An 18,529-nucleotide genomic window follows, 5' to 3' on the forward strand; every position below is an offset into this window, starting at 1 on the left:
ATACTATTCAATCAAAATGCTCATTTGCATCGTTAAACTCAGACTCCCCTGTGCTCTCTTCCTCGGTATCACCGGGCTTGGAGGCATTCGGAGACTTGAGTTCAACGCTTTTGTCAGGCTCCACAGAAGAGTCCCTGTAGTCATCCAAGAGATCATCCATGTCTGCGGAAGCATCTGCAGCTGGTTCTTCTCTTGGTGGATGCGCTGTCTCCACAACTTCAGACTCTCCGTTAGCCTTTGCAAAAACTGCCGCGTCATTGCTCGTCTGTGGCACAATCTCAGCATCCCCCGCCTTAATCGTGGCGGCCGTATCGAGCGCTTGTAGACTCGCAACAGCTTCAGACTTATCGGTAGGTTGACGAGACAGGTCGGGCGATGCCACCCAGGGTTGTTTTGTAAACGCTGGGGTCCCAGGCATAGAGATAGACTCAAACATAGTCTCGGACTTGTCGTCCTCCCAGATGCCAACACGGGCCCAAAACATGCGCGCGCGGATCTTGGAGAGAGCAAACCAAGCCTTCGTGTACCCCACACTGGTGGAGAAGTCGTAGATCTTGGTGCGGTATGCATTGTTGATGTTTCTGAGCAAAGCGAATAATTCACACGTCCTTCTCACTCTCATGAGGCAGCAACCACACAAAGAATACGTATGAGTGAACTCTGTGATAGCCTCCTGCTTCACAGGTCTTTTTGAGTATATTTTGAGATTGTACATGCGTGCGTGGTCCAACTTCTCGTTCCTATCTTCACCACAGAGGGCACAGTTCGACAGAGTGGCCACCGGAGGGGAGTCTTTAGGATATGAAAAAAGATTATCTTTAAGCTCAGAAGTGGCCGTCAGAACCTCAGAATCTGGCTCCGACGTCGCGGGTGCCTCAGGAGCCGATTCAGGTGCATCGGTGACATTTTCTGCTGGTTTCCGATGACCAGGCCTCCAAAGCTCATTCACACCACTGATTGGCTCAATGACAACCCGGCCTTCCACTAAGGCACCAATGACAGTCTTCTTGTGGAAATACCGAACACCAGGCGCAGTATCGAGCCTAAGAGTGTTTTCCACATCCTCCAGCATGACCCTTTTAAAGAAGACTAGGTCCTTCATAACAGCATACTCATAAGTTTTCACAATGCGTTCGTTCAAAAACCGCACCATATCACAAAAGTCCTTGTACTCCGTCAGATCGAAACGAAGAAGGTTGTATGTGGGCGAGTACACCAATGCGTTATTGTAGCTTTCTAAAGGACCCGCTGACAATGGCAGACCACTTGAACTTTCACCATTATCTTTACCCGATGCACCCACCAGCACTGAACCAGTTCCCAGATCAGTAGTAGAGGCAAATGGGCTATCTAGGAAAGTGCTTCTCCGTTTGTTAGTCTGAGCATCTTCGGACTCGCGTAACACCTCCTTCAAACTCGCCAGTTCTGTCCTCAAAACAACTATAAGTTCGTCTTTTTCGGTGAGAGTAGCCAACAGCTTTTCATTCCTGGTCTTAAAATCGTGCTTCTCGCGGTTTGCATTGCTCACCATGTTATTGGCCTCATCAAACACCGATGCAGATAGTTCTTCCACCTCAGCGCCCAGCTTTCGCGCCTCGGATTCGGCCTCTTCGCGCCTTTTAGTCTCCTCAAGTAGTTTCGCCGCCAGAGCCACACTCTCAGTCTCAGCAGCCTCAACACGTTGCGCCACAGGCCGTAATGTCTCGAGTTCCAGCCTCGAGGATTCTACCGCTTTGCGCAATCCACGGATCTCCGTTTCCATGTTCATCTGCGTCTCCATCGACTGCATCAGCCTGGTGGATAGAGATGAAACCTCTTGTGACACACGGTCATTGTCTAAAGCTAAGTCTGCCATTGTAAAAATGCGACTTTCCCTGCTGTTCTAGGGTGGATATTGATTGAGTAAACGAGATCAACAGAACTGGAATAGTGCATTACCAAGGGCACATAACCATTAATATGATTACATAAGCTTTGTCAAACGGGGAAGCGATTAGAAAGCTCAGCTATATCGACAAATTGTCAATATGGCATGATACGACTGAACTTATGAGATAATGAGCTGAAGTCTGTCCAAGATCCACTTTACATGATATTGGGGTGCTTTTTCTCCGGAGTTTGGAGGTCATTCGCTTGCAGAAAGCAGTGACAAAATGGATACACAGCGATCTTGGTTTCAACGCAAAAAACCCTCAAATTTCTTATAAAAACGCGACACTGCCGCCAAACATTTCTCCCCACCATTTTTGACCCGTAATGAATCCTACAGTATTCTGATACGTCTCAAATCAAACCAAAAAGCAACATCGTTAACCAAGATCTCAGATCGTGCATCACCATAGTTAACAGCCACACGACCTTTACCCAACTCCAAACGGACGCCTGAGAACAAGGAGAAGAAGCCATGTTCTATTGACTCAAGCAGAACGAGGCTGCCTCAAGCCATTTCAAATCATTTGGAAGCCTTTTTTGAAAAGCGATATTTTTGTCGCTACCGAAACTTCATTTAGCACGTCTATACGCAAGAAACGCCATTGTCGCCAATTCTAGCCCGCTCCCAAAGTGAGACCCGCCCAGACGCGTCGGCATAACTCCAACCCCACAAATACAGCATCCATGAAGTCGAGGGCGGCAAGCCAGGCTGATGATGGCTCTGGACCGTCACGGGCGTCAACTTTTTTCGGTTTCAAAAACAAATTGTCCCGTTCGTCCACCAAATCATCAATCTCGATAGATCCCAATTCTTCCCCAGGAAGCCACCACAACAGAAATGCTAGCGTATCATCTTCGATATATACGGCCGCTACAGGCCCAGGATATTCACCGAACAAAGATAGTCATTACCGCTATTCGCCGTCGAGATCGAGCTCCCATCAGTACGACGGCCAGGACTTGACCAGAATGGCAACCAATACGAGCATTCTTTCGGCCACTCCATCAGTATTCACGTTAGCATCAGGACAGAAGGTCCGAACCAACATTCCTGCGGGATACACAAAAAGTCATAAGCACTCAATATCTGCTGATTTTAAGCTGGAAAGACCATCAGACGATACTGTGGTGGAGAGCATGTTCGAAGATCTGATGCGCAAGATTGACTACGAGAAGTTTCCAGTACACGTGAGACAACAGATGTACGACTTTCCGCTCGACAAAAAGTGGGCCATGGTGTATCAGGAGCGTTTGAGTGAGTTCAAGAAGGATGAGAGGCTCAGGTTGCAGAGTTTGAACCAGCGAAACATACCTACTGAGAAGGTGATCAGTACCGGCACTGTGCAAGCTCCGAAACAAAGCTCGGGAACAGTGCACACGCAAGAATACTTTGTTAGACAGCTTATTGGAAACACGATTATCCTGGAAGACCTGAACAACCTCTGGACCACGCTGAGAACTGAACCAATTACATGGCTTCGCGAGTTTCTGGATTCCCAAGGTGGTGTTGCTCTCTGTAACGTTCTTTCCAGACTTCACAAAACTTCTCCGTTGCCTGGAGATGATCAATCTGGAAAGAAACAGACTATGTTCACAAATCCTGCAGAGCACTATGACTCGATTATCCGAAAAGAATCGCTTCTCTTGAAGTGTATTAAAACGCTGGTGAATGTCAGACTAGGTGGAACTGCTTTAGTGCGCACTTCAATCCTTTTCACGTCTGTGGGAGGAGCCCTATTCTCTGGTAGTTTGGATAATCGCAAGATAGCCGCTCAAATTCTCACATTTATGGCTCATTTCAATCTTTTTGACTCTGAAAGGACCTATGAGGGCTACGATGCTGTACTCAGAATGCTCACCCAATCGACAGGTGAGAACTGTCATGTTTCTTTTGTCAGACGGGTTCATGGAGAGAATAAGATGTCACCAATGCGGTCGGCCTTGGAATCCGAAGAGGAGGTTTTCAAGAACTGGAGTGAGAGCACAACACGTTACGAGTCATGGACGCGCTCCATGTTGTTTGTGATGCAAGGCAGAGGCAAGATGGGCTCTGTCGTTGGAGCTTCTGAGGAATACAAGATCATCGGTGCCATTTCGGAGCAAAATATTGGTGATTATGCTGTTCAATGTCTCATGTTTTTGAACGCTGTTGTCTCCGAGAACATAGATGTGAAGCAGAGGATTGAGCTCCGGAGACGGTTCAAAGTGTCAGGAATGGATCATGTGTTCCAGTTCTTTTCTGAACTGAACCACAGTCTTGTTCACGAGCATATCGTGAGATACGAGGAGCTGGAAGCCATAGATTACGCAGAACTGACCAAAGCAGAATCTTTGGGTGGTGAGCAGATTGATCTTTCCGACCCAGTCTCACTGATTCGCGCTATGTGGGCAAAACTCAAAGGAACTCCTTCTGAAAATGTCATGCTTTCACTGATGCAAAACTTGTTCTTGAGTCAAAGCGACAGTATTCGGAACGGAGACGAGTCACAGGTGGGTCGGAACATGAAGCTTATTGATAGCATGGTGACAAGTATATCAAAGACTTCGGCTGTTTCGCAGGATGACAATACAGCCATCAACATTGCTGTGAATAGACTGTTTGCTGGGTTTCAGAACGAAGATACAGTTAAACGGGCTTTACAGGAGGCCAAGGATTCGAAGAAGAAGGTTGAGGAAGCCATCGCAGAAAGAGACGAGGCAATCTTTGAGCTTAACAAGTCGTCAGGCGGTGTCGTGAACGATTTGAAGAAGACTTTGCACGAATACGAGCTCGTTGTTGCGAAGCAGAAGAGAACAACCGACCGACTTATGGCTGAGGTTGATGAACAAAAGCGCAAGAGGATCTTAGAAAAACACAACCACGAATTAGAGACGCGCGAACTTTTGATATATCTACAATCAAACGCTCCTCCAACCGAATCTGGCTCTGCATCTGTTGAAAGGAAAGTGGGAACTCTAGATGGCAATTCAGATATTGTCAAGAAGCTCCAGAACCAGCTTGTCAAGAACAAAGTTGAGTACCGAACAATTGGATCTACTGGGGTGGAGCCAAGCTCAAAGCTCCGTCGGTTGCGTGACCAAATGGAAGATATAGGCAAGCAGGCTAGAGATCTCGAAATGGCCGAGTTTGCGGATAGGCCAATTTCTCCACCAGTTGATCTCAGACCGGCTAGGCTCTCAGACATTCAAGCTCTTGAAGACCTCCGCAAAAAGTTGGAAGGCCTGCAGCGCGATTCAAACGATATCATCAAAGTTCAGGGCGATTTAGCCGACAAAGAGTATACCGAAAGGCGCAAATACGAGGCAGCTCAACGACTTCACGAACTTCAGTACAAACTCAAGGGTTTGAATATCGATCTGAATGAAAGAATCGAGAACGATGATGGCCATAAGGTGCTCGATCCAAGGTTCCAAGAAAGACTTGAGTTCGAGCTTGGTGAGGTCGAGAAATTGAACACTGCGTTGAAGTCAAAATTGACATTGAAGGCAAATAACGAGAATCTCGGTAGCGATATGGTTGATAACTCCCTGTTGGAGTCTCTTGAGGCTAGATATGCCAATGGAAAGGTCAGACAGGCTGTTCCAGAGACAGCGTCGTACGTTCCAGTGGAGCCACAAAGAGCTCCAGCATTTTTGTCCGAACTGACTTCCAAGGTGGACAAAACTGCACCAATTGGACAGAGTTCCGAGAGTAATGAAGATGATCTTCCCTCAAAGGCTCCTCCAGCACCAAGTGCTCCTCCCGTCGCACCCCCTCCACCAGCTTTCCTGGCGAAGTCTTCAGATGCCTCATTGCCTCCTCCTCCTCCTCCTCCTCCACCACCACCACCGCCAATGCCTCCATCTTTTGGAGGAAATTCGGCTTCTGGACCACCGCCTCCACCTCCTCCACCACCAGGAATTTTTTCTGCTCCTCCTCCTCCTCCGCCTCCTCCATTTCCAGCGTCCGCCAGATCAAAATCCGCATCGCCAGACGTCTCCATCAGCAACGGTTTGGACAGCTTGCCACGTCCAAAAAAGAAGCTCAAGCAGATACACTGGGAGAAGATTGAAAACATCGAGTCGGGAGATTCATTTTGGAAAGGACTGGGTGGTGAATCGACCTCTTCACTCCTGGCCCAGGCTGGTGTTTTTGACGAAATTGAAGACCTTTTTGCTGCTAAAGAGGCAAAGAAATTGGCACAGAAGAAGAAGGGAGCGGCCGATAAAGTATCGTTTCTTTCGCGTGATCTTAGTCAGCAGTTCAGCATCAACCTGCACGCATTCTCCAACATGTCTGATGAAGACACAGTGCTGCTGATTTTGAACTGTGGAAGGCAAGTCATGGAGAACGCCACAGTCTTGGAGTTTTTTGCGAAACCGACTGTGAACGAGATCCCTAACACTCTGGCTAATAACCTTGATCCCTACAGCACAGATTGGACCGGCGAAACCAACAGAAAGCCAGAAAAAGACCCCAACGAACTAGCCAAAGCAGACAGAGTTTACCTGGAGCTGGTCTATAACCTCCAGCATTACTGGAAATCACGGATGCGGGCTTTGAATGTGATCGCTTCGTACGAAAGGGAGTATGCTGATTTGGTGAACAAACTCGTTGCCGTGGACAGCGGATTGGAGTCGTTGAGAACATCCGATTCCCTTCGCCAGGTGTTTGATATCATCTTGACTGTTGGTAACTATATGAACGACACTGCCAAACAGGCACAGGGCTTTAAGCTCAACACTCTCCAGCGTCTTGGTTTCTTGAAGGATGACAAGAATTCCATGACGTTCTTACATTACGTTGAGAAAATCATCCGCCATTCCTACCCTGAATTATTGTCGTTCATGGCTGATCTTCAGCCGGTGGTAGCAGCTTCCAGAATAGCTATTGACCAGCTTGAGACAGACTGTCTCAGTCTTGTTTCTGCTATCAAGAACGTGGATGCTTCCATAGACCAGGGGAATCTGAGTGATCCTTCAAAGTTTCACCCAGAGGACAAGGTTCTTTCCAAGGTATTACAGCACATGCCGGAAGCCCGCAGGAAGGCCGGACTTTTAGCGGTCCAGTGCAAGTCCACGAGTTCCGAGTTTGAGAAGGTGATGTCATATTTCAATGAGGAAACGGGTGACAAGTTTGGCAAAAATGCATTTTTCAGCAAGTTCTCCGACTTCTTGGCTGCTTTCAAGAAGGCTTCCCTAGAGAACGAGGCTCGCGAGAAAGAGCTAAGGGCTTATGAACAGAGGAAAAAGGCTCTTGAAGCTCCAAAGAAAGCAGCAAACGCACTGAAGAGTGGTGATGGCACCGAAGATGATGATCAGGGTTTGATGGACAACTTTCTTCAAAAGCTTCGTGATTCTGGTCCCGTTCGTGGTGAAGCCTCTTCTGCAAGAAGAAGGGCAATCACTCGGAAGAAACTCCAAGATTCACGCAAACCTCTGGATGAGTGGGGAAGCTCGATATCATTGGCAGAGTCAACCACCGAACTCACCGAGCTTAAGTATGAGAAAGACCCATTTGTTACCCCTACAACTGAGAGTTTCGACACCTCTTTGGCTCCAGATCTAGGCTCTCCAGTCACCGAAGACGAAGACGATATTGGTGCGAAGGCGAGAAGCCTTTTACTAGAACTGCGTGGATCTCCTTCTCCCTCGACGAGCCAGGAAGTTGCTCGTGCTCAACGTCTACGTGATCAACGCAGGTTAAGGAAGCTCCAGTCTGGATCGTTAACCTCTAGCAAGTCAACGCTTTCGCTGGTTCCTGAAGTGCTTTCAGCTGAGAATGGGACAAATTCCAACACAACAGCTACAACGACGACAGATCAACTCGAAACCGATGAAGAAGAGTTTGTGGATGCAAGAGAGCCACAAAACTGACATATTTACATAGACAATTACATGAGGCTTATGACGAAGCTTTGAGCAGACTGAGCGCAGCCTCAAGCTCTTTGATGGCCGTAGCAGCATCCTCGTAGTTGAGTGCGGAAATTGCGAACTTCGCGTGTTTCTGTGCTTTGGAAATGACCTCGTCGTCGAGGATCATCTTTTCAATGTCCTTTTTAGAAGGATGAATAGTAGGTGGTGACGCTATAGCTGGTTTAGTTGGTTGAGGAGCCTGTCTAGTCCTTGGAGTTGGTGACAATTCTGGTTTGGCCTTCTTTTCTGGCTCACCAACCTCATGGTCTTTTGGTGACTCTTTGGCATCTTTCTCCCCTTCCGCATCTTTTAACTCGGTTGGTGTTTTGGGCAGTCCCAGCTTGTCAGGGTGTGTGTTCGTCTCAGACGGTTCAACCGGCGCAGTCGGTGCAACTTCAAAGTCGTCATCGATGAAACGTGGAGCCTTTGGTAGACCCATGTTGGCATCATTCTCAATAAACCTAGGGGGTTTTGGCAATCCAAGACTGGATTCGACTCCATCTATGAACCGTGGAGCTGTCGGCAATTTGGGCGTGGAGTCTGTGTCCAATGGGGCAGATGGGAGGTCTGGTGGAGAGACTTCAGGTGCAAATTTTGGCTCTGGTGTTTTTTCTGGCTCTGCTTTCGACTCTTGTTGGGATTCAGCAACATTTGTATCAGTCGTCAAGTTCGTCTCTTTATCCTCCTCCTCCTCCCTTTTCTCACCTTCCATCTCATAATCATTAGGATCACCACCCGCCTTGAGTGTCCGTGCAATCCTGGCCACGTGGAATTTTGCAAATCTCAATTTCATGGCAATGTCGTCAGCAAGTTCAGCGTCCCACTGCTTCAACAACCCCAGAAACACCACACTGGCCATGAACTTATCTATGGTAGCACGAGTAGTATGGTGATCGCGAACATCCAGAAATGCTCTGTTGAATACTGCAACACCAAACTGCTCCACATGAGCATAACCAGCCTCTTTTGAATTGATGATCTCTAGTACTTCTGGTGAGGCTTCCTTCTTGATGCTTTCAACGTCATCCAGAAGCTCCATTGCCAATGTGGCCACCTCCGCTGATTCTTTGTGGAGCCCCTGGGTCAGAATTAAATCTGCAGCATGGAACTTGCCTAAAAGCTGGTTAGTATCATTCAATTGGGTCTGTAGAGCTTTGGTTTTGTACTCACAAAAGTAGGAGATGGAGGGGTCCAGCTGCTGGACCTCAGTCGCGCGCTGGATGAGTGGTTTCACCAGTTTTGCAACTGACGGTGGTATATTCTGTAGCGACATAAAAATGCAACTAAAGCGGTAGAGAGTGCACAAAAAATGGTGAAGATTGGAGAATAAACCGTAAACTTGAACCACATACAACCAAACCCTTGTAATACCTATCTCCTATCAATCTGCCATTTGCTCCCGGTTCTTTGTCAGCCTCTTCTCAGCTCTACACACATTTCGCCCAAAACGGAAATCTCGTCGGGCTCCTTAAAGACGCCTGTTCTTCTCCCTGTTTGACTTCTTTTCGCGTAACCAGCCTGATTTGCGCGGTATTTGGGCTGAAACAAGGTCAATTTTTGAGTTTGAGCACCTATAAGCCCCGGTCTTAAAAACGTGTCATTTGAAGGTTTCCGTGACGAGAAAATTGCTACCATAATCCACGTCACGCGTTTCCCCCTTGTTAGACGGGAATTCAAATAAGACGGTGCGCAAACGCTGGAAACTAACTGGAAATTAGCTGGAAGACGGCAGAACAATACAGTAACAACGCTGTTCACAGGATTCGAACTGCTGCAGACTTCTTCAGGGTTTTCGTTGCAAGTGTGAATCTCTCTCAGCTGGATCATTTCCCTCTTTGTCAAGAATACAAGCAAACGGCACAGACGTAGCCAGAAGAAGCTAAAAACGCCTGATATAATATTGTGCTGCAAGCTCCAAGTGCTGCACCCTTTTACGCATTGAAACACGTGGTTTTGAAGATTTACCACTGAAATTTCAGCCACATGACAGATTACGCAAAGCCCTGGAATGGGGCCGACACCTCTGCGATGTCGGTAGACGCGAAGCCAGAACCAGTCTCACCAACAGTCGAGATCACATATAATGGCATAGTTGTGCCCATTCGCGTGGAAGACCGCACTGTGGATGGCTTTCAGTTACTGAGGGCTGCCGGATTGGACGATTCTGCAGCCGTGAAAGCTCTCGGTGATTCGCGTGACCGGTGGATCTCTGAAGATACCGCAAACAGACTGGCAGCTCAATACTCAGCATCCGATTTGGTGGAAGCTTTGTTTGGAAAGAGCTCTGCTAAAGATGAGGAAAAGCAGGCCAGCTTCTACACCTCCACCTTCGGCAACGGCGCGTCCGTAATCAAACGCTTTACCTCCTCCTTCAACAATGGACTTGCCAGGAGCTACTCAACTCTCACTGAGAACGATGATGCTGGTACAGACAAAGGAGATGGCGAGTCGCCAGCCAAGAAGGCCCGCACTGACCAATTGAATGTGCCAGTGTATGAGCATGACGGAACCCTACCCTCGGGCTCTGTTGCTCTCAAGCCGCTCACAGAGGCAGATGTATCGGATCTGGAACGGTCAAAGGACGTGATGACGATGATATTCCTGCCTGGGAAGTCTGCTGATTCGCTACTAGAGCTTGTGGGAGGCGATGAAACAGTTCTGAACGGGATACAGGTGGATGCACCTATAGACGATCTTGGCCATACGGCACTGCATTGGGCTGCGACTCTCGGAAAAGTTTCACTGGTGCGCGATCTGGTCAAAAATGGTGCCAATAGACTTCGTGGAAACAACGACGGACAGACCGCACTCGTTCGGGCCGTCATGGTTACCAACGGCTCCGAAACCTGCAATTTCGCAGAGTTGCTAGACTATCTATACCCTGCGTTGACGATTGTGGATAACCAGGGTAGAACAGTTCTTCACCACATCGCTGTGACTTCCGGAATGAAGGGCCGCAGCTCCGCAAGCAAATACTACCTGGAATCGCTTCTTGAGTGGATTGTGAAGCGTGGTTCATCCTTACCGAGCGGCCATGCGATTGGCCTGGGTCGTTTCATGAGCGAAGTGGTCAATGTCAGAGACAAAAACGGCGATACCTGTCTCAACATCTCTGCTCGTGCAGGAAACAAGGCCATTGCCCAACAGCTATTGGACATAGGTGCCGATCCTAGTCTTCCCAATAAAGTTGGGTTGATGCCTGTAGACTTCGGCATCAACATTGGTCCAGTGTCCTCTACCAGAGCCTCCGTGTCTTCATCGGGCCCTCCAGTGAAGGCAGATACCCAAAACAGCGAGAAGATCATTTCCTCGATGCAGGAGATGTTGGTGCGGCTAAACGAGGATTTTAAAAGCGAGATAGCCACAAAAAGCCGCTCCGTTAAGGAGGTTCACAGCAAGTTGCGCAGCTCGACGTTGCGACTTTCGAGTGCGCGAAGACAACTTGAAGAGCTCCAGGAGGCTGAAAAACGCCTGATCGAGCTCAAGTCCAAGATAACCAACGTGGAGCGTGCCATTGATGACGAAGAGGCCAAATTCGCTGAGCAAACAGTTCAGATTCCGGAGCTTGCCAACTTCGAAGGTGACTTCAACGCGGACGAGCCCTTCACTGTTTGGAGCGTATTCAATGCTATCGAACTACGTCTAGACGATCTCTTAGAATCGAAACCTGACTCGCATCTCACAGAAGACGATATCCGGGATGCCATCAAACCTAATGAGATCCTACAGAGCATGATGATGAGCGGCGTCCCATTGGATGACGTGCCACCAGCAGTGGTTCTCAAGGCCCGGATCAAGGCGTATAAAGAAAACGAGTCGCAACTTGACGATTTGGCCAAGGATCTGCGCTCCAAGTCCTCCGACCTCGAGGCAAAGTTCAAGAAGGTATTGGCGCTTTGTGTTGAGATTGACGAAAGCAAGGTTGACGAATTAGTGGCTTCATTGGTCCAGGCCGTTGAAAGCGATCCCGAGGAAGTTGACATCGCAAGGGTGGCTGGCTTTTTGCGGAAGATGGAGGGAAGCTGATGATTCCGTCGTTCTTCTTCAAGAGCGAAAGATGATAACCGTTCCTGAGCTGTTTAAGGTATACTGAGTGGCTTATTCGGAGTGTTATTTATACCTCATGATCTTCCTTATGACCACTAACTGAATGAACTCGAAGATTGGCTTTCTTACCAAAAACTTTTCACGTAGAGAATGCCGAATGCGGCTTCAAAATAGAAAAAGGGAATCTCTTACATCTGATTGCTAAATAACTATCAGCAAAAATAATTGTTCAGCTCTGACGCCATAATATACAAATTCACTTCGTGGAAGCTTCATAAATCATTCAAAAAGATAGGTTCACCTAGCGTAGGGATTGCCCTGGGTAGTGTTCTTCTTTGCAGCAGCCGTGGCCAGAGCATATGGATCATTTCCAAACGAACGAGTTGATTGTGGAACCTGAGTAGGAATGGGCTTCATTGGACGACGCTGACGTTGGGTTGGCGACTGAGTCCCAGCTCCAAAGTTCAAGCCGTCTGACTGTTGTTGGTCGTAGGGAGCTCCGTAAGGTGATCTTAGTGGCTGCCGGTACTGTTGATGTTGCTGAGGTTGCTGAGGTTGTTGGTGCTGCTGGTACTGAGGCTGGTACTGCTGCTGTTGTGGATACTGCGGCTGCTGGCGATGTTGCTGTTGAGGCTGCTGTTGATAGTACTGCTGTGATGGGGGTTGATGAACTGGCTGGCCATGTGGAACGTTCAGTTGGGGCTGATATTGGGCCTGTTGGCCATATGGAGTACCCGGCTGTTGCTGAACCCTTTGAGGAGAAGCTTGGTATTGTTTTCCATAGGAAGCAACCTGAACATTTCCGCTGCCCGACCGAGGAACTCCGTAAGCTTCTGGATTGGTGTAGCCTGCAGTTTGCTCAACGATGTTCGTTGAAGGCGCTCTGTGCTTGTTGTCGTACGGGCTCTGGAGTGGAGCCTTCGAGACCTGACTGTACTGACTCTTTGGAGGCTGTTGAAGAACCACGCGAGCACTCTGTTCGGGTTGTCCATAAGGATCTTCCTGTTGAGTCCCATACAAATCTTCGTATGAGTCCGACTGGTGGATTGGTTGGCCTGCAGCAGATCCGTATGGATTTTGATCGAGTGGCCTCACATTTGCTTGAGCCGGAACCGTGGGCAGCTGCTTGCTCTCGGGATTGGACCGTTTCTGCTGATAACCAAGAGCATCTTCGGGACGCAGGTACGTTCCCAGGTCTTTTGTAGCTTTTGATTGGGTAATTCTTGGTTTTTCGGAGGTGATGTTGTCGCCCATGGACTTATTGAACTGATCATGGAAGTCTGAGTATGGTGATAACACACGCTGGCTCGGGTTTTGAGGACGAGCAGGGGAAGAGAAATCGTCCAGGCTCGAGTGTGAATCGGTCACAGGAAGCGACATCTTCGTCTGGTTTACAGGCTGAACGTTGGTGACTATTCTGTCATCAGAAGCCTTCCAGCTCGGAGTATCGCTTTCCTCGTCGCTCTCGTCGTCATACATGATGTTACTAATATTGGACTCTTTGGGTGCAACGGCAGCCTGAGGCCTTGCTCCAGAGCCCGGATAAAGATCATCAGAAGATGAAACAGAGAGCCTGCCAGTAGAGTCTGCACCAAGAGAGGTTGCTGAGTTGAGTCCAAGTCCACCAAGACCTCTGGTGATGCCGGACGTCTCTTCTTTGGGGAATTCCGCATATTTCTTATAGATGGCTTCAAGACCGGGCTCAGGAGAACGAGAAGAAACGCTCTTTTCACCGCTCATCGCCAGATCAGACATGTTGCTCTGTTGAATGAGAGGTGAGAAGCGACTTGCCTGATCCAGCTTAGGCGTGGGCAAAAAGGCGTTGGAAAGGGGAGACGATGTCCCACTCGCCGATCTGTTTCTGCCCATGTTAATGGCTGACATAGCACCATCAAGACCCTGTTCAGATCCACATCCATCGTAGCCCGACTGGCTTTTGGTCTGGAGGATTCTCTTGATTTGATTGGACCATTCGTGGTGGTCCCATGTTGAAGAGGTAGAACTGGCCCCTAGAGGAAGAAGATCATCCAGTTCCAAGTAATGAACGTGAGGTAAGACGGGAAGCCCAAAAAGAAGCGACCCTGGATCGCTTTTGTCCGCGTTGAGCTTCTTTGGCCGGCCATAGAGCCCAAAAGTGTCAAAAGCTGGAATCAGAAATCGAATAAGTGTGTCAAACAACGGAACAGAGGAATGAATGTCTGGCATCAAAAAAATAGAAGCCTCCTTTGGAGACTCTTTGTCGGTGAATGTAATAGATCCATTGAGCTTGATCATAGTACTCTTGTCGATCAGAACAGGCGATTGAGGATACACCGCGTACATGGCAGAAGCAGCCACTATGGTGGCCAGGACGGCTTTCTTATTCTTCTTTTCGTTCTGGTAGAAACGAATACGACCAGGCACAAACTTGTTGCGCTTCGAAGTTGCCGGCTCGATGACTGTGAAACACTTTTTCCATGGAGCACCCACACCGAACCGCACAGAGATCCATTCCTCGTGCTCGTACTTGGTCTCAGCCAAGACAACACGAATATCAGATAAATATGAACCTCTGGCTGATAAGAATGCAGCTGTGTATGCCTCTTGGAGAGCGGTGTATTCGAATGTGGAAAGTCTGAAGGCACAAACCCATCTGGCGAACTGTTGGGGAGAAGGAACCTGAATCAGGTACCTGTTTTTCAGTGTTGTTGATACCACAATGACGTTTTGGATTGAACCTGAGTTCACTTGCATGGACTCAACAGCCTTGAAAGAGGCGTCGGCGAAGTTCACATAAGACGGTTTGGAAACTTCCTTGATGAGCTCTTCCTCGTTACCCTGGGAGCGCGAGATATGGGATGCATCCCAAACTGCCAGCTGGACACCAATCAGAACACCATATACTTCTCTCCAGGTGCGATCCGCGGGTTTTCCCTCACCGTCAAGATCCTTCAGGATCAAGAAAGTGCCCTCGTTGTACCGACGGTATGATTGCGCAGACAGCAGAGTTACTATGGGCGACAGTTCCGGACTAATCTCTCCCTGAGATTCAGCTGTTGCAATTCTGTCCTGGACGTATTCATCGTGCTTCTGCGTTGAACCAGAAAAAAACCGCTTCATTGTGAGATTTCTGGATTAGCAAATGTCTTGGTACCGAGTCTGTGTGTGAAAAATAGCCAGTGATGAACGGAGAAGGAATGAATCCGATCAAATTGGCTGAAATTCAGCAAAATAAGGCTAGCAGGGTAATGAAAACAGAAGAGAAAACAAGGGACACCAGCTTGTAACGGAAAAATCAGAGTTGGATCTTGGAAAGAACTTAGTCAAAAACACAACAACAAGTTGTCTCTCGCGATGTTTTGGGACCGGCAAGACCGCGTTGGGTTAAGGGGCCCTGTGCTTGTATTGTGCTGGCCTTCGCATATCACGTGCTCTCGGCTGAGTCGCCAAGGCTTGAATAGGGGCAAAAGGTTATTTTTCAGGTAAGACTATTTGTGTTTCAGCGTATAATTAGGCAACTCGAATACTGGTTTGCCCATAAATTGATATTTTTTTCTTGGTGGCAGTTGTTGTATTGAAAGCCGCTTTGGTCCATGTGGACTTGGGCCATCGTTGTTAGGCCCTTGCGAGATCCACCAGATCGTATCATTTTGCCAAGATTAGAACTGAGCTGAGATCTCTTTAATAATATTTATTTCTTTTGGTCTGCAATTACATAATCTCACGGCTCCATTTAATTGTTCAATTGTTTGATTCAGTGGAGCGTTTTGAGTGCGCCAACAAACAATTGCTAGACCGCGTTGTTTCGGATCAAATATGGGTACTATGGCATACGTGATTCGATGCCGGCTATTGGACGTTATTAATTTCTGAGGGTGTTTTGTAAAGATCTGCAATACAGTTTTACCAGCGTTTGACAAGTTACTGGCTGGTGGCAGTGATGGGCATGGCTTCGCAACTGCTTCTCGCATATGCAGTGCTAAGTACGAGCTCCTAAGCCAGCATTCAATGATGACACCAGGAACGTCTTATATGATGGATCCTGGGCATTGAATGTTTCATGTAGGAACAAAGTTGGTTGAAGGCCTTATCGCTCTCTTGGAGCACGAAAGCTCAAATTCAAAGCCATATCAGCATACCTGCAGCTGAGCCGCATATCAGGGCTTATAGAGATTGCAGCAGAAAGCGCAGCAGAGAATGCAGTAGGCGCGCACTTATTAGTTCTCAAATTATATAATTGGAAAATTAGCTGCCTACTACTGCCTTCCGATATTACTTCTAGCGCTCCAAACTGGCCCCAACGGCCATGGCTGGAATCATTCCACGCTCTCCATTGAGCTTCCAGGTGGACCCATACGGCTCCACCTTCTCAGCGTACATCCACCCATCTTTGTGGCGTTTCAGAATGGTCACATGTTCGCCAATTTTCAGCCCCATTTCGTCGCTTCTGATTCTTCCATAAGCCCTTTGCACGCGATATATGTCTTTTGGCAAAAGTTGCGGCCTCTCAAGTCCTCTAAGGGCGATCCCAGGAACCGGGGGAAGCGGCTTTTCTGAATGATGTTCCCTTGGAACTCTGCCCAAGGTTGGTGGTAATACTGCTGGTGAAGCTCTTATTAGCTGAGGTTTTATTTTCTCGGAAGATGCCAAACTAGAGCTGGATTCGGACGCCGCATGCTCTCCCAGTTTGAACTTCTTCAGCATTACCTGGGGCGAGTTGTCGATTTTGTCAAGTTCCACATTGTCACTACGACGATGAAACCAACTGCGTACTGCAGATGTTGGTGTTGTAACCCATGCCGGTTGTGGAACGTTTCCAACTCGTGCAAAGTAGTCCCGTTCTGGCTCGGCCCTGAATATTTCTGTCTTCTGATACCCGAAATCTGAATTTTCGTAGTCGTTCTCATCATATTCTTTCTCAGAGGGACTGCAAAGAACTTTTTTGTAAACCAGAAAGTAGAGAATCACAAGGATCAGCAGCAGAGCACATCCAAGTCCAACAGATAATCCAATGGCTAGTGCCAACTTGGTATTGCTTTTATTACCCGAGGAAAACCCAGATATCAACTGAGAATTTCCTGAACTCCAGTCGCTGGATGTTGCGCTGGAGCCTGAGGTAGTTTTTGAGGCTGTCATTCTATTTGCTAGCTTCCACGCAAGAATGTTGGTATGTGTGATTGTGGTCGTTATCGTCACTATGTGGTCTTCTGGAATAAATGAGGCAGTCAGGGTTGATCCCATTTACACCTGTAGCACGCAGATATGGAGGACTGAAGTGGAAGAAATTCATTGAACTTGAATAAAATTTATCTTTTGGGAGTTCTTGGTATTATCAACCTCTTGTGGCATCCTCTCTGTCATGGCAGTGCCTGAAAAGGGTTCCAAATCTGACTCAGACCTTCTCTCATACTGAAAAATCCTTGGATTGTCTACGGTTCTTTATTAATTCTCCAGAGTCGTTTGGGGACGCCGCAGAAGTTTTTTAGACGTGTTTTAGAGTTGTTTCGCAATACTCCAAACAACCTGCAGGTGTGTTTCAGGGCTATCATGCAGGCATTATGCATCAAGTCCTCTGTACTACCCCTCTACAATGCAAAATCCTAATAATAATTTTTTGACGTTTTTTAATTAACTGTATATTCCTATTACTATTTCCAACGTTTGATTTCCATTTATTTCCCTTTTTTCCTTTTTATTCCGATCCGCTGATGCGCCCATTAAGTCGTAATATTAATTCTATGAAGGTTCAGGCATCCTTTTCACCCAAAGACTCCGTGGATGAGGCAGTTTCTGGCTCTGACTCGCTGTCAGAAGACTCGCACTCTGACCCGGGCGAAAATTTTCTTTCAGACCCGTAGAATCCGTGATGTTTACCCCAAGCTCGTCCATGGAAGGGTGAGCCATATCCTCCAAATCCTCCACCGTGTGGAAATGGACCCCTAGAGCCAGGGAAGTCCGCGAATCTGTCTCTTGGGTATTCGTGGAAGCCATGTGGGCCGAAGGGACCAGGTGGAGGGGGTGGACCTCGGCCATCAAAGGGAGGTCCGTGCACGAAAGGATGTCCGAAGCCCCCAGGTGGTGCTGGAGGTGGAGGCCCACTAAATCCCTCAAACCCGCCAAACCCGTTGCCGCAGTAGCCATGCGAGAACCCATGGGGTGGTCCGTGGAACATGCCGTGGGGTGGCCCATGATGAAGTCCGTGGGGTCGCCCAGGAGGTGGGCCATGGGGTGGACCAGGCGGTGGACCAGGGTGAGATCTATGGCGGCGATGGTGACGACTGTGACGTTCTCCAGTCTTTTCGGGTTTCGCAGATTTGCTTGCCTTTTGCTTCTTTCTGAGAGGGTCTTCTTCCGCAGTGACGAGTCTTTCGGCGAGGATCTCGGCAGCCTCGGCAACTATTCTGGCCAGGTCGTCAGTACTCGCCTGTTGCAACTGTTGTTTGGTAATCGAAGACATTGAAATGAATGTTTGTGAAGGGTGGCAACAAAACTGGAAAAGAAATCTGGGAAATGTGGCATATTTATATTGAAGGGGCTTTGGAGGATTGTTGGGGCGATTGCCGAGCCCGGCATTTGAGCGTCATGCACCTTCCCCCTATAAATTGCGGTTTTTGGGGGGGCTAAGCCACGGTGACTCGGTGAATGAAACGCCATCCGGGAACCAGACGCCATGCGT

The 18,529-nt window shown here is 48.2% G+C and overlaps 8 protein-coding genes across 8 annotated transcripts; 2 read left to right on the forward strand and 6 right to left on the reverse strand.

Moving 5' to 3' along the window:
- Window positions 1-7: 7 nt before the first annotated feature.
- On the reverse strand, window positions 8-1,855 carry KUCA_T00002849001 (uncharacterized protein; the record flags this gene model as incomplete). The annotated part of the gene is made up of 1 exon (XM_022603136.1): window positions 8-1,855. The coding sequence occupies one exon, from the start codon at window positions 1,853-1,855 to the stop codon at window positions 8-10; it is 1,848 nt and encodes a 615-aa protein (XP_022458871.1).
- Window positions 1,856-2,616: 761 nt separating this feature from the next.
- KUCA_T00002850001 (uncharacterized protein) lies at window positions 2,617-7,788 on the forward strand (the record flags this gene model as incomplete). The annotated part of the gene is made up of 1 exon (XM_022603137.1): window positions 2,617-7,788. One exon carries the CDS (start codon window positions 2,617-2,619, stop codon window positions 7,786-7,788), a length of 5,172 nt encoding a protein of 1,723 aa, XP_022458872.1.
- A 28-nt stretch (window positions 7,789-7,816) lies between these two features.
- KUCA_T00002851001 (uncharacterized protein) lies at window positions 7,817-9,100 on the reverse strand (the record flags this gene model as incomplete). The annotated part of the gene is made up of 2 exons (XM_022603138.1): window positions 7,817-8,940; window positions 8,998-9,100. The coding sequence occupies 2 exons, from the start codon at window positions 9,098-9,100 to the stop codon at window positions 7,817-7,819; spliced, it is 1,227 nt and encodes a 408-aa protein (XP_022458873.1).
- Window positions 9,101-9,810: 710 nt separating this feature from the next.
- On the forward strand, window positions 9,811-11,853 carry KUCA_T00002852001 (uncharacterized protein; the record flags this gene model as incomplete). Its single annotated transcript, XM_022603139.1, has 1 exon — window positions 9,811-11,853. The coding sequence occupies one exon, from the start codon at window positions 9,811-9,813 to the stop codon at window positions 11,851-11,853; it is 2,043 nt and encodes a 680-aa protein (XP_022458874.1).
- Window positions 11,854-12,171: 318 nt separating this feature from the next.
- Window positions 12,172-14,973, reverse strand: KUCA_T00002853001 (uncharacterized protein; the record flags this gene model as incomplete). Its single annotated transcript, XM_022603140.1, has 1 exon — window positions 12,172-14,973. One exon carries the CDS (start codon window positions 14,971-14,973, stop codon window positions 12,172-12,174), a length of 2,802 nt encoding a protein of 933 aa, XP_022458875.1.
- Window positions 14,974-15,512: 539 nt separating this feature from the next.
- On the reverse strand, window positions 15,513-15,824 carry KUCA_T00002854001 (uncharacterized protein; the record flags this gene model as incomplete). Its single annotated transcript, XM_022603142.1, has 1 exon — window positions 15,513-15,824. One exon carries the CDS (start codon window positions 15,822-15,824, stop codon window positions 15,513-15,515), a length of 312 nt encoding a protein of 103 aa, XP_022458876.1.
- A 307-nt stretch (window positions 15,825-16,131) lies between these two features.
- On the reverse strand, window positions 16,132-17,094 carry KUCA_T00002855001 (uncharacterized protein; the record flags this gene model as incomplete). Its single annotated transcript, XM_022603143.1, has 1 exon — window positions 16,132-17,094. The coding sequence occupies one exon, from the start codon at window positions 17,092-17,094 to the stop codon at window positions 16,132-16,134; it is 963 nt and encodes a 320-aa protein (XP_022458877.1).
- Window positions 17,095-17,599: 505 nt separating this feature from the next.
- Window positions 17,600-18,310, reverse strand: KUCA_T00002856001 (uncharacterized protein; the record flags this gene model as incomplete). Its single annotated transcript, XM_022603144.1, has 1 exon — window positions 17,600-18,310. One exon carries the CDS (start codon window positions 18,308-18,310, stop codon window positions 17,600-17,602), a length of 711 nt encoding a protein of 236 aa, XP_022458878.1.
- Between the last annotated feature and the right edge of the window lie 219 nt (window positions 18,311-18,529).

The sequence above is a fragment of the Kuraishia capsulata genome, genomic scaffold, assembly GCF_000576695.1.
Source record: "Kuraishia capsulata CBS 1993 genomic scaffold, Kuraishia_capsulata_scaffold_3, whole genome shotgun sequence".
Taxonomy (NCBI): domain Eukaryota; kingdom Fungi; phylum Ascomycota; class Pichiomycetes; order Pichiales; family Pichiaceae; genus Kuraishia; species Kuraishia capsulata.